Raw genomic sequence first — 15719 nt, forward strand, 5'->3', positions numbered from 1 at the left:
CCGGATAGCGAGCAAATATGTTTGCTCCCATGCTGGACACCAACGCCGAATCGTTCGCTGGCGATTAGCTACGCGGAGAAGCCAGATTACAGTAGACACGAGAGCCATGTGGGCAAAACAACTTCAGGGGACGTGCGAGAGTCGAGCGTCCCCACAAGTTTAACGTCTGAAGCTGCGCGGCACTTTTCGTGTGTTCTTGAGCTGGTTACAAGAGGTGATGTAATTAATGATTAGTCATACTCTGGATGCTGACAAAGAAACTGAGGTCCATGCAACAAGCAGTGAAACATGAAATGATAGGTGCACCATAAAGACAACACTGGATTAGAGTGCAAACGTGGGATAACCGATATTGCAGTTGAGATTGAGAGGAAGGAAATGGAGCTGGACAGGCCACCTAATGCATAGGGCAGATAACCGGTAGTATGTCAGAGTGGCAGAAAGGGTGCCAAGGAAATGGAAGTGCAGTCGAAGATGGCAGAGACTTGTGTGACGAAATTAGGGAATTTTCAGGCATAGAATGGGGTCAGCTGACACAAAACGGGGGGTAATTGGAGTTCGGCGGGAGAGGCCCTTGCCCTGCCAGAGACAAATTAAGCTGCTGCTGCTGATAGTGATGACACTAGTTATGGAGTGTGCCAGCTATATTAAAAAGCAAAAAAAAAAGGGGGGGGGGAGGGCAGGGCAGGGCACGAGACTTACACATAACTACTCCATACAACTTCTGCTACCAGCGTTGTTTTTCATTTTGGCGCTGGTTGCAGGCACCCCTCCCCCTCCACTGCCGTCAAGTTCCCTCTCCGGATCCGGGACTGCTGGAAGCACCAAGTCGGCAGCCGACCGTGAAGAAGCCATGGTTCTGGGCACAGAGTGGGCGGAAGTGGAAGCTGTCGAGCTGCTCAATGACGGCTCTGGCCTCGGCTTTGGCATCATTGGTGGCCGCAGCACGGGTGTCGTCGTCAAGACTGTTTTGCCTGGTGGTGTCGCAGACCGGGTGAGTTGCGTGAAGGGACTTAAGGGGGAAGTTGGGTAGACTGAAAATTTAAATTTTTATTCTTCAAGTTATATGATGCTGAAAACTGAGTGTTGAAACATTCTTCATGGGATGGTGCCACCATCTCTCAATCCTTCTTGTGACGTTTGGTTGCTTATATTTGTCCCACTCTACCTTCTGTACCAGGATGGGCGTTTGCAGAGCGGGGACCACATTCTGCAGATTGGGGACGTCAACCTGCGCGGCCTGGGCTCGGAGCAGGTGGCCTCTGTCCTGCGTCAGGCGGGGGCTCGTGTGCGCCTTGTGGTGGCACGCCCCTCCGAGTCCGGTGACCTGCCAGCTCCTCGGCCCGCGTCGCTGCCACCACCCCTCGTGCTGCCCACCCGACTCCTTGCTGACGCCGAGGAGCTGGAGCGGCGTCTGCAGATCCACAGTGCCACAGTTGCCATGGCAACAGCTACACCAGGGAAGCCCGGGTCACCTCTGCTTTCCGAAGTGAGTATGGAAGACACACAGTGAAGATGATAAGTTTTGATGCCTGAACCTTCATAACGGGTGATCAATGAGCACTCTGGTGGGAGTCCTCTCAGATCTGGCATTTGTAAAAGAAAGAAAACAGTGTTTAAAGAGACAACAAAATTTTTTTTTAAATTCAGAGCCCTTCCAATACTCTGAAGATAGAAGCCAGCAAAGCTGTGACTATGGTGGGTCTGGTGTAGTGAATATTGCCCCCACGATGAGAATGGGCGTATCGTCATTGGACATCACCCAGCTAACTATGTCTATCATGAACGCTTCGATGTCTTTTGTTGGCATTGCAGAAGGAACGTACACGGTCGCAATCACCGTACCGTCAAAGCGTTTTATTTTGACGGCTACGCCAATCGCCATGCGCACATAAGCGCTAACACGCTCACGTGGTCGCCAGGGTGATGTGTGTCACGTAATGAAGAAGGAAAGCTCCAGCGAAAACTGTGTTATAATGCACACTTTTTTACAATCTTAAGTTAGAAAACGCCACCAACCTGGCATTTTCATACGGCTCCACGTGGTGGCACGACGTGTCTAAAATTGTTGTACACTACACTTCCGGTTTTCTACGGACGTAATCTTTTGGAACCTAGCCTATAAGAGCTTCGCTCTAAAACGGGAAGGCACCAAGCGGCCATTAGCTTGTAGCCTCACGAGGGTGCCATCAATGTCTCAGTTGTCGCCTAGCCGTGTCTACAGTGGTACTACCAACTTGAGGGCTGACTCTCCGGTCAGAAGCCCAGCGCCACTGCCAGCGTATCTGATGCAACCACTATGGCCGTCGCTGTGTTGCTGCTGGAATTGCTAGCGCGGTTGTTTGTCAACACAGGCACTGGAGTCTTAAGACATTTAGCTCGGTGTTACTTACGGTTCGCCCCACTCACGTTTTGTGAGCTCAGACATTGTGGAGAACATCACTGATTTTATATTTTTGATAACCATGTTGAAAAGTTGACAAGCATCATGTGATCAGATTGGCTGAATAGTGCAAAAGGGATTATCTAGCATGAACTTGTATTTTGGTCCTTTAGAAATGATTACTTGGGTGCTGCAAAGTCTTTTTCTGTCGGGAAAAAGAAACATTCCTGGTGCTCATATGCACCTGCCTCACTGTGACTTGCCAATGGTGCACTCTTATTAACCCTCAGTGACGCTGATCTAACAGGGCCACGGTGTAAGAAATATAGGTGTTGACACTCGCCGCCCGCCTTGTAATAAGAACCAGGGCCACGGTATGCCATATCACTGTGTTTAATTTATTGCCCTTAATTCTGACCTTCAGCCAGTTTATCTCGCTTTCTTGGTCTGCCTAATCTGTCATCTGTGTGGCGCAGTCAAGTGTTCAGTTTGATCGCACTATGAAAGCAAGTTACACATTGAAAGTGCATAATCACCTCACATGGTGTTTTCATGTGCTGCCCACTAGATGGCGCTGGACGACCTTCCTGAGACCGAGACCTTTGAAGTGGAGCTGGTGAAAGACCAGCAGGGCTTGGGCATCACCATTGCAGGCTATGTCTGTGAAAAGGGAACGCAGGGTATGTTGCACTCTAGGATGGTCACGCTCTCCATTCTGTTTACACATGCTGCACTTGTTGCTTTTTGGGAGTAATCTTGGCTCTTACGCAATTCTGTGCTGCATTTTTACTAGCATTGGCATAAAAAGAAGGAAGGCCGTATTTGTAAAATACCTTTATTCAATGAATATTACTTCACTGGTATTCAGTACTGCAACCTGCGATCACACAGAATTCATATTGCGGAACCCGCTGCGGTGGCTAAGCGGCTATGGTGTCATGCTGCTAAGCATGAGGTTGTGGGATCAAATCCTGGCCGCCGCGGCCGTATTTTCATGCAGGCGAAATGCAAAAAACGCCCGTGTTTTGTGCATTGGGGGAACGTTAATTCATCCGTAGTCCCCCACTACGGCGTGCATCATAATCGGATCGTGGTTTTGGCACGTAAAACCCGAGAATTCAATTCACTTCGTATTGCAGAGGACTCGGGTATCTCTAAAACAAAGCAATGTCAGAAGGAAAAGCATTTCTATCTCAGGTCTCTTATGTGTCAGTTGCCTGACATAAAGTACAGTGCTCATAAATTCAAACGCAAGCAATTTTGAAACTATTCCAATGCAATAATTTGTTTCCAGTTTCACCTACATTTATAACAGTGGCTTAATTCAGACTTCAAAATGCACACTTGGGACTACTCCATGCTTAGAAACGAGCTATTGAGCAATTACACGTCGCACTTCCATATTACTCCCGTATTTTCCGGTGTATAAGTCGCATTTTTTTCCTGAATTTTTCGTCAGTGCGTCTTGTAGAACACTGCGACTCATATACGTTTTTTTTTTTTCTCGGAAAAATTGCCTTCAAAATCGGATTGGACGCTATGGCCACGTGAAGCACGCTGGGTTGACCTCCTTTGGCAGTTGCTACGGGTTGTGTGTGCACTATGGAGGTACCGGGTTCGTCTCGTGATAAGAGTTGCCGAGCGCCGTGTGAGGAGGATGGAGCAGCAACACAAGCGGCGGAAGGCCGACCGAGAGTCGATCGATCGAAGTCGTCGCATCTGCAGATCGCTTTCAAGATACAGCGCGTGCCGCTGCGCTAACTACGGAGTTACTACCAGAGTACAAGCGACCCCCCCCTCCCTCCCGCGCTGCCTTCCCGCTTTCCTCCCTTGTGCGTGATTTGGCTCACCGTCACATGCTTTCACTCACACATACAGCATACGGCGCACGGGGACTATGTTATCGCCTTTGGACTTTATATATGGAACATCGCGGCGACCACGACGGCAGAAATGCGCCTGGAGGGTCCATATAATTGCTATCGCAATTATATAGGAATGGCACCCATATGCTTGCGCGTGACCCGCATTCACAAAGTGAAACATCACTGTAATATTTTTTTATCGCTTACCAAATGAACAGGTGCGTCTTATACGCCGGTGGGACTTATGTACATTTTTTTTTTAACTGCCGTTTTGAGGGGGGTCTGACTTATACAAAGGTGCAACTTATAGACAGGCAAATACAGTACAACTAAAAGCTGTTTGTTGCTGCTCACATTTCAATTTATGTGAACTTCACAACATGGTATTGATGCTTGGCAGATCGATTTAGTAGAAATGTAATGTCTGTCCCTTTCCAGTTATGTGGAAGGTGTGCTTTTGAGCAATATTGCTTGCTAAATCTCCTTGAGAGTAACATGTCAAATCTTCTTGAAGTAGTCCTAGACAGGTGCATATCATGTACCATAATGTTGCAGGCTGTCTAATTCAGCTCGGCACAGACCTTCCTGTTTGCCAAGCACAGGCACTGGCTTAGCTATTTTATCTTCCACTTCCGAGTTTCACTGGTGCCCACTCCGCTGCAACATGGATGCTTCCCCCCTGCAGACGAGATCTCGGGCATCTTTGTGAAGAGCATCGCCAAGGGGAGTGCTGCGGACGCTAGCGGCTGCATCCGCGTCAACGACCAGATCATCGAAGTGGACGGCCGGTCCCTCCAGGGTTACACCAACCACCAGGCTGTCGAGGTGCTCCGCTCGACAGGCAAGTGCGTGAAGCTGCGCCTGGCCCGGCACCTCCGCGGTGCCCGCTACATTCAGCTGCAGCACGCCGTCGCACTCTCGGACGCCAGCAGCCTGCCACCACTGCCCACCACACCAACGCTGACGCCAGGCGCCGTGACACCGGTGTCGTTGTCGGGTAGTGCTCCACTGACTCCTGAGCAACCACCACCACCTCTACGGTCTCCCGTGGAGGATGGCCTTATCATCAGCACTGTTACAGATGCCCCCTCTTTTGCTCTCCCAGAGGATGAAGATATGATATATGGTGAGTGCTGTTTTCTGTAGAACACCGAGTGACATTGTTGGAGCAAAGAATTAAAAAAAAAAAAAAAAAACGGCAGCCGATCCACGACGTGAATGCTAATGATGGAGCAATGCTCCTTGGACGATTACGGCTGCTGCTCGAGCTTTCACTTTGGCGTCTTGCTGCCGTTGCCGGCGTGCTGCTGCTTCTCGTGCTCGTAGCTCGGGGTTAGCCTCGCGGCATTGCCGTTGGGCTGCTGTGTCTCGTTCTCGAAGTGTAGGATCAGAGTCGCGACATTTGCGCTTGCGTTCACGCTCCTTCATACTGCAGGGCTAAGTGTAGCGACAGTGGCGCGGTGCCGGCGCAACACTTGCACGCAATCGGTATGCGCGCTGCGTGCGCTCTGCGAATGGTTCTGCGCATGACGTCGTGCGCTTGCTCGGAGAGGGGTTTCGGAGCGGCGCAACACCTGTGCATGGTCGGTATGTGCACTGCGTGTGCAACGGGGAGCTACGCCGACGACGGCGTCAACGTACTTCGTGAGAGCATAAGGAGCTTCGCTCCTAAAAATAGGTTCCGTGCACTGTGGGAAAAGTTATGTGAAGCATTGCACAGGTAGCTGGTCATCAAGCATTGTTCATCATCATCATCATCAGTCTGTATTTATGTCCACTTAGTTCCATTGAAAATCACGTATATTTCCCATTTTTTTTTCACAATTTAACGAAGTAATTTTGGGACAGGGTTTCAAGTTAATGAAGGTGTCGGTCACTTTAAGCATGTACTTGGAGCCTGTATAGCTGGTAAATATAGCACAATACTATGCGCAGTATGCAGTAAACAACTTGCGGAGGCCGCGAGGTGCACGACAGCTCGGAGCGCTCAAACAAACGCTAAAGCTGACAATTCATTCTGCACAAGGGGGCTGCGGAGGGGATGAACCCGTAAAAACGTGATCAAGCGCACGCGAGGGTGGGGGAAAGGGAGCAGGAGCCCTCTCTCCCTAGCGCGTGCGTCTCCTCCTCTACCCTAGTAGGCAAAGAAAACATCAATTTAAAAAAGGTGTGCATTCAAATCTGGTAAGTACCCTAATGAGACATCCTGAGCTACGGTTATTTCTTGAAAATCTTCTTAGGGCAGGCCGAAAATAGGCGTTTTTGATGGGGAGATGACGCATGTTCAATGCATTCACTGTCCCCTAAGCTACGCCGAGACAGACCCCGCCGTTGAAGGGGTCGCTATTGGGGTCACCATAGGGGTCAGGCGCGTGTGTGCTTGACTGGTCAAGTTCTAATTATCCAGTGAAGGCCAATTTTAGGATCGAAATAACGAAAGGTTGGGCCCATGCGTGGGCGCCGGCTGGGACCTTCGCCCGGGATTGAATAAGTGGAAGTGATTAGGGGTGTGTGAATGCTGAATAGTAATTGCGAATCGAGTATCAAATTGAATTTTTAAGAAAGCTGAATATTGAACCAAATATCAGAAAACTTAACAGAAACATTTATGCTTACAAATTTTGTGCAAGAAACACAGTGCTGTTCGTGCTCAGGAGTCTACTCACATTACGGAACAATAATGCTTCAAGCTATCAGTAACTTAGGTACCGTACCTATGACTTAGAATGTCCAGTATGGCGTACTCTTATCAAAGGGAACCCCAAATTACTATGCCAGCACTGACAACTCGGTTGGTATACGAAGGTCTGGAAAAAAATTTTTATTGAGAGAATGTCTGTCGAATAGAGTCAAGTGCTTTTTTCCTTCTGAAGCTGAAGAAATAGAGAAGGTGTGTTTTCCTAAATGTCAACTGAGGTTTCAGTTTAATAGCTAGTCGGTTAGCATTTTAGCGTACTGTGTTTAGCGGCAACCTACTATTGCATAGGAAGTTTTGATTTCTAGTTTTCAGACAGAAGGGTTTATCCATTATTATGGCAGGCGATTTTTGTGGGTTATCGTCAGATCGTTAGGCCAATCTGCTCGATGGACAAAAGCAGCCACCGCACATCATGTAGCCCAGCACTGCTCATCGCAGTCGTCGGCTTAGTACGAGTCGACCATGATCGGCGTCGTTCGCTGCCTGCCGTAGGTTCTCAGATCGGGAGACCCATGGAAAGATAGATTGCATGACGACCCCCCTCAATTCAGCAACGCAGGCATGCAAGGTGCATCGCCGTGAAGCAAGAAATACAATCATCACTGCCCAAGCAGGAGATATGTAATTAAAAAGCATTACTTACATAGCTTGGAGGTTAACAAAGAAGCTCGAGAACAAGTTAAGGACTGCAGAAAGAGCGATGGAACGAAAAATGTTAGGCCTAACGTTAAGACACAGGAAGAGATCGGTGTGGATCAGAGAGCAAACGGGGATAGCCGATATTCTAGTTGACATTAAGCGGAAAAAAATGGAGCTGCGCAGGCCATGTAATGCGTAGGATGGATAACTGCTGGACCATTAGGGTTACAGAATGGATACCAAGAGAAGGGAAGCGCAGTCGAGGACGGCAGAAAGTCAGGTGGGATGATGAAGTTAGGAAATTTGCAGGCGCAAGGTTGGAATCAGCTATAGCGCAAGACAGGAGTAATTAGAAATCCCAGGGAGAGGCCTTCGTCCTGCAGTAGACACAAATATAGGCTGATGAGGATGATGATGACTTACATGGACGCTATTCTGAAATAAAACTTGGCATCAGCTGTTTTGTTGGACTTGCCAGTGTGCAGCCAACACTGACCACTTTCAGAAAGTGGGGTTGCAAATGGCATACTTTACCACCTGCTATTGACAGTGGGGGGGAGGTCAAGTTCCCCCTTGGCCCCAGCAGTAAATATGCCTATGCCGATGTTCACCTACAAACAGAATTTGGAACGAGGGGCCGCCGTACGGTGTCTCACAAAAATGGCAGCCCTGGACAACAGTCATACTGTGCGCCCACTTTTGTTGGCGAGGTGGTTTCACAGCTTTCTGGGCGCCATGTGACTGTTGCAAATAGATGTGCATTGATTTGGCACCAAACCATAACTTTAGTCGGCGACACCCAACGACGCAGATCTGATTAGGCCTAATGGGTTAGACAGTGTGACTGTGATGCAAAGTTATCGCTGATTGAAATGCCAACGAGCCGGAAGCTGTCGCGGAAACGGAGGCTACAGGTAGCGCATCGGTGATCTATCGCGAGATCACGCGTACTGGTTAGACTGATGGCTGTTTAAGTGTCGTTCGGGTCCGCAGGTGGGCAACTACCGCGAGCTTGCGTGCCAAGTTTCGTCAGTGTGTGCTCATATGTGGACAGTAAACTCGAAACTGTGCGAATCTGCTTGTGTGAATATGCATATCCGATATGATCTGCGGGCCTTCTTCCGCTGGCTAATCGGCCTGATCTTCGCACATGTTTTCATGCTTTTCATGCACGCCGGTTTTGATGCTCCCTCTGTTCGCATTGTATTGTTTTGATCGCTCCTGTTGACCTGAATGGACCTTGTAACGACAGATCGCGTGCTGTAATAAACCTAATAAACCTGCGCACATCGAGGCACCGACCACGGCCGGGTTTTTCACAGAACATACCGAATAGTAGATACGGTAGACTTCCATGGATTCGATCCGGTTAATTCGATTTTTTAGTTAATTTGATCCCAAGCGAAGGTCTCAGCCGGTGCACATGCATGTTTCTATGGGCCCAAATGTTCATTATTTTGATCCTAAAATTAGCATTTGCTGGACAATTCGAACTTGACCAGTTAGCACGCACGTGCTGACCCTTCTGGTGACTCCAATAACGACCCTTTTACAGGCAGCGTCTGGCTCGGCAAAGCTTGGGCAACAATGAATACGTTGTACACCCGTCATCTCCCATCGAAAGCGTCTATTTTCAGCTTGCCCTAAGGAGATATTCAACCAATAATGGTAGCTCACAATGTCTCACGGTAGTTACCCGATTCTAACACGCACTTTTTTTTTTTGCAGAAAATTTAGCTGAAAAATGCTTGCGTAGTACAATCGGACACGAAACCAAAACTGCGATGGCAATGTTTGTATGCATTACCACATAACTTGGCTGTATTATGGCAAAGCTGACTTTAGGAAACCGGTCACCGTTGTGCAACAAATCTTAGACCCTTGCCCATTTTTCTTGCTAAAAATTTGGTGCGCGTTGCATTTCTGTTTTGTTAAGGAGCTTTAATGTCATTTCTATGTTAGTTTTCTACTTTGGACACACGGAAAGCGAGCACGTGCTTGATTCTGGGGCATGTTAGAATCGGGGAACATACCGCCATATCACGTGGTTATGGTGTGTGGTGTGTTTTGGCGTTTTTTCTCCATCTTGTTTAATTCAGCCCACCGAATAATTCGATCAATTTCATCGGTTACGTCAGGGTTGAATTAATGGAAGTTGAGTGTACTTGATCTGCGCATTAAATTATTCCAACTTTCACTATTTGATTTGTATTATTCGAGTATTCGCACACCCCTATTTATTGTTATTGTTACTATAAAGGAGGTGGTTTTTGTACTACTATTGTGCTGTTGCTGTTAGTCTATTAGGCTCATGTTGAATACTGTAATTAGTCAGGCTCAACCATTAGATACTGTCTACTTGCAGAGGTTATGAATCCTGAGCGATCTTCCTAACCATACATGGGCATTTAGTCTGACTTGGCTTTTGTTGGCTTACACTAGAGTCTTGTGTTCTATTCTGTTCGCTGCTGAACGTAAAGCCGGCGAGCTGGACCTGAAAACGGAAGCATCGATTGCGGCCCACTGGAGCAAGGTGGTGGGACCAGAGTTCGAAATTGTGGTAAGTCTGACAGGCCTTCTCTGTCCAGCTTCTGTCTCTTGCAGTTTTTTAACCTTCCGCACTCGATGACAACCTAAGAATTGCGATTGATAGTTATGTTAGTAGTTGATCTGAACTTTGTGCTTTTAGCTTCAAACGTTCTTGTGGCTTTGTTTAATGTGCCTCATCTGCGTTTATTGGCATAAATTTCGAACCAATCCTGTTTTTATTTTTTTCTAAATGCAGAAGGCAGTAAGACTCTGAGTAAATCTATAATCATCACAAAATGTTGCATTTATAAAGCAATAATATTTTGTGGCAAATGATCAATATCCAAAGTCACAAAGCCGTCTGAAGCCGGAAGGACAAACTTTAGGGAAATCCATGTACTAATTGCCATTCCCATGCTGCCTGAACTGAAATACAGCTCCTGTAGACACTAGCGGCAGAGTGCCGTGTAGCACTTTTTGTAGGAAACTTTGGATTACCTTGCTGGCTAATATTGTCAATGCCGGTTAATTTGGAGGTCGTGCCGACGGATCGCACTGCTTCTGAACATTCTGGGCTCGGCGTCATTTCTGGCGAATGGTAACAGGCGATGTTTTTGGCTGTTCCGGTATCAAAAATGTCTGTTTTTGCTACCTTTTCGTGACACATCCACTCGTAATTTAAGTGCAAAGCTTTGCACGGGGACTGCTCTACATCTATCTGTTGGAACAATAGTAGGCTGGCTAATGCATATGCTTTGCTATTTCAAAGTCCAAAACACTGTTCATGTTATGTTCTGAAATTACAAGAAAACTACAAATTTTTCTTGAACAAAAGCTTATCTTGGCCTTCCTTTGTTGTAATTTCGCCGTGAGAGTGCACATTTAGCACTTATTCACAGGCACTATCCTACATTGCTCGATCATTTCATTACACGACCACATTATGCATCCTGTCCTGTTAAGCACCGTCAATATGTGGAGACAAGAGCCATTACAGACATGTTTTCTATTTATTCTTGCCTGGTGTGAGTGATTTGTGTGGATGAAATTGGAAATGCAGGCAACTATGGTGGGGTGCCGGCTTCAGCACAAACAATAAATTGTTCAGTGATGAAAGGCTGATAACATAAAATGATATCAAAATGTTCTGGCTATAAACATATTTCGCAAACATGCTTAAGCAGTCAGTGCAGAAAAAAGAGAAAGGCATGTCAACAAAAGCCGATATGAAAAAATACAAGGTCGACATATGTGGTATATATGTATTTATTTATACTGAAATTGGGGCAATAAAGATGATCTGATGTTGCATTAATTGCACGATATTCTTGTATTATTTGCATTATTTTCTTTGTTCCATTGTCAGGCCCTCTATTTATTCATGTCGAGTTTTTTCATTCACATTCTTTTTATATGTGCATGTACGTCGACTTTCTCTTCTTTCATGTCGACTTTGGTTTACATGCCCCCCCCCCCCCCCCTTTTTTTTTTGCCAGGAGAACAATGGGACCAAAACTGCCTTGAGATAGGGCAGTGTATGGTGCAATGGGGTTAATTTCCGGCGGTATTGGCGCTAATTATGCCCATTCCGTTATTCTTTGGACTAATTTTTGCTTGTCTTGCTGATACCTACATTTGGATACCTTTTGCAACTCGCTACGATGCTCTGGAGGTGTGGAAGGGCTGGTTTTAGACCAAGAGGCCAGATAGATACCCAGATCCCACGTACGCGAAAACCATTTGAAGTCAGCAAAGAAGACCTTGTCTTCATAAAGCAGCAATACGGCGCATTGTGCAGTTTCTGCAATTAAACACATGTCAATCAATCAAGTAAATTAAGTAATACAAAATAACTGAAAAAAAAAAGCCCACTCATTCAAATGCTAAACGTACATAGATACTCCATCACTTTTAGTAAAGGTTATCAACACTTTTAAAGCAAATCGCTGTAATGAAGCGTTACTTTATGGGCCGACCAACTTTTGTACATTGAAAGGATGATCATCAAGGCGATTCTTTTGATTCAAACCACCTTCCATCATATATTGTAGCTATTAATGGTAACACCCCTTTTCTGTGAGACATTAGCTAGCATGATCTAAACAGGAACTTGCATTTGACGTGTTCTTGCATGTAAGTGTGTACGTACACATCACCTGCACGTTAGCATGTACATGTTGCCATCATTTTATCGCCTTCATTTAACCGTGATCATTCCTTCGTTGGCATGCTGTTGCCATCGTTTCATCGTCTTCACTCTATCATTGTCACAGCGTTGTCATCTTGTCAGGAGACCGCCGACGTTACGTAGTCGCTCCACAGCCATCCTGTCGTCATCATGCCATCGTAGTCATGCACTTGTTGCTATTCCACAGTTGTCTTACCATCGTCGCCATACGGCCATCGTCATTCTATTGTCACCATGTCGCCGTCATTATGCTGTCGTCATCATTCCTTCTTTATCACACAATCGTCATCAATGCTTCGTCATAAAGCTGTTTTGCGTTCGTGGTTGTCGTGATGCCATCATGGTCGTGCCATCTTCATCATACCTCCTTCATTAAGCTATTGTCATCATGCTGCCGGCGATATGCAGTTATTTCGTCGTCATCGTGCTATTGTCGTACTGTCACCATTACGTCTTGCCGTACAATCATTGCTTCGTCATCATAAAGTCGTTTCAGCATCGTCATATCTTGTCCTTACGCCGTCGTAATCATGCTGTCGTCATTTCAGCATCGTCATGTCGACATCATTGTGTTCTACTCTACAGTCGACATGCAGTTGTGCTCGTTCTACTGTCACCACCCCATTGTTGCCATGCTGTAGTCATCACACCGTCATTGCTATTCAATCGCCATTGTGTCGACGTTGTCGTGGACATTCTACAGTCGAGTCCCGCTACAACGAAATTGACGGTGTGTGATAAAGAATTCGTTTAAGTGAAAATTTCGTTGTGAAATTCAGAAAAAAAAATAGCTGACCTGAACTGGTAGACCACATACGCTTTTATTTCCAAAATCCAAGCAGTGTCGACGCTTCCTTTTTCCTTGCCAGGAGCGCTATGACGCGACTTTCACATCGGGCAAGTAGTCGCATGGTGACGTCGTCCTCATGCACAGCCATGCAGTTTCTGGCGATGTCGAACGCATCCAGTATGCATGCTGTGGCCGTTGGAGGCTGCAGGTCTGGCACATCATGTTCATCTGACTGCCCCTCGTCGTGAACACTTTTTATAATGTCCTCATCACTCAATTCCTCATGGGCGCTCACATCAATGTCAGCTTCAATGAAATCTTCCAGCTCGACACCGGATGTCACATTTTTTGGCATCTTGAATAGCTTCCTGGGACGCTATTGTCTCTGCCAACGGACGCACTGCTTCGTTGCACTCTCCAGGATCCTCAGCAGAGTCGGCATCCAGGTTTCTGAGGTTGAAGCCCGTGTGCAACAACAGTTGGCAATGATTGGAGGTCAGGTTGCAGCCCAAGCAGTAGCCTTCATCTACAATGACTTGTTGAGGTCCATCTTTGTGTTTCGACAAGTCTCCACGTTCAGAAGAAGACTCTGTATTACTCGCTGGTGGTAGACGCACTTCAGGCCTCTTATTGCACCTTGGTCAAGTGGCTGGATTATAGAAGTGTAGTTGGGTGGAAAGTACTTGAGCTCTGCATTTGTGAGCTCCAGATCTGGAATATGATAGGCGGAGCAATTGTCCAGCAGCAAGCACACCTGCCGGCCTTTCCTCCTCATGTCGCAGTCAAATGCTATGATTCATTCCGAGAAAATGGCCCACGTCATACAAGATCTGCTGTTGGCCACATATTTTACGGGAAGGCTCCTATTGCCTTTTACGCAATGGGGCCTTGCACTCTTCCCGATAGCTAGCGGTGGGTGCTTGTTGCATCTGTTCGCGTTAGCCTACAGCAGCACATTCAAGTGCTTTTTACTTTGTTTTCAACCAGTGACAACGCTGGCAGGTCTGGTGGCGGCAGCATGGCTTGGAACGCAGTCAGCATGTCAACGAACCTATCCTGCGCGATAACACCGATCGCATTGTTCCTTGTTCATAGCAGTACAGAGCACATGTAGCAATTTATCTTTGTTCCTGAGTCTCACATTGGCACGGTGCACGATGCTGCCAATGGGCCATCAAAATTTGCCAGAGACCCTTCACTGACCCTTTGGGGGCATGCTTGTGTTTTTTTCGCTTTCTGTTTTTTTTGTTTTTTTTTCTTTTTCTCAGTGATATCTGCATGTACTATCGATCAAAAAAGGTTACGGACCACGGGATCTCAGAAAACACTAAATATCCGAGCAGCCTTTAAAAGTAGACAGTAAAACTGTACATCACAATGTTGTTCGCATATACCAGCAGAGGCAGGAAATGGGAATACCAGGCTGCGTTTTGAGGCTGCGGAGATATTCAGCTTTTTGTCTGATCCCTTGGTCCGTAAACTTTTCTTGGCCGATAGTACATAGACAGCAGATATACAATAATAAATATGTATATATAATCTCTCTGTAGACTAAAAGCTAAGCAATGTCCGCTACTTACTCCTGTTACTTGCTTACAACATTATTCATTCCACCGTATGACTTTGTTTATAAGATAACTTGACGTTGTTGAGTTTAACATCGGGCTTTATTAATGCACGCACGGTGAGTGGGTTCTGCACCACAGTGCATGCTCTTTGTCAACTATTTCTTTGATACTATACATCTACCCTTGGCAAAGAGGTTGAGCACGAGTGAGCAAGCGGCCTAGCCCTTACGCCTTGTCTTGCCAAATGCATATCAGTGGCAGAATAAAGAACAATGCTTGCACGATTATGATTCATAAAACAAAATTGGAACATGCAGGATATCAAGCGTGTGAAGTGGTCCTTCCTTAAAGGGACACCAAAGAGAAAAATCAATCGAGCTGCTTTAACAAATTACCCATTTCAATATAAAAAAAAAGCCGCTCCTACTGTGAGGAGAGTCTTTACGAGCTAGAAAAGACGGAAAAAACGAGAGGCGGGCGGCGCTGCTGCTCTAGGAGTTCCCACACCGGCCCACCGTGATGTCATATAAGACAGACGCTGTAGTCATTGGTGTCACGATTGGCATCAGGCATGTGTGTGCTGACCAGTCAAGTGTGAATTATCCGGTGAGAGTAAACTTCAGGATCAAGATAATGAAAGCTGTGGTCCACAGGGGAGATGGGGCGAAGGTTGGGACCTTCGGTTAGAATCAGATCAACTGCTGAATTCACCTTTATTGTATCCATAGAGGAGGAAAGGAACAGCAGCGGTCATCATAACTGGCTTGCTATTTTGTGCACACCTGAATGTCGTGCATAAGTGGAAAAGCATACAGGGTGGAGGAATAGAGAAAGCAAAGAGGAAAGTTGCAACAAAAGATGTTGTAGTACAGAAAATGGGAGGACACGTGTCGGTGGTGCTGGGGGCACAGTGTAACCAGCATGTTGTGGAATGGTTCACTCAGTCCTCGCTAGTTCCTCGCACTCTTTCTCACTTTTCCAACTGCGTTTGCCGTGTGCTTGTTTTCCAGGTGGCCCAGCTGAGCAAGTTTGAGCCTGGAGGAGGTCTCGGCATCTCAG

General features: G+C 46.7%; 1 protein-coding gene across 1 annotated transcript in view; it reads left to right on the plus strand.

Annotated features, from left to right (window-relative positions):
• Positions 1–15719, plus strand: part of LOC119433733 (inaD-like protein) — a 233597-nt gene that overhangs the window by 51944 nt on the left and 165934 nt on the right. Inside the window, 6 exon segments of the mRNA XM_049658330.1 lie at positions 765–994; positions 1181–1489; positions 2952–3063; positions 4934–5374; positions 10066–10145; positions 15671–15718. Coding sequence (XP_049514287.1) covers positions 765–994; positions 1181–1489; positions 2952–3063; positions 4934–5374; positions 10066–10145; positions 15671–15718 — 1220 coding nt within the window.

Source organism: Dermacentor silvarum, chromosome 11, assembly GCF_013339745.2.
Source record: "Dermacentor silvarum isolate Dsil-2018 chromosome 11, BIME_Dsil_1.4, whole genome shotgun sequence".
NCBI lineage: Eukaryota > Metazoa > Arthropoda > Arachnida > Ixodida > Ixodidae > Dermacentor > Dermacentor silvarum.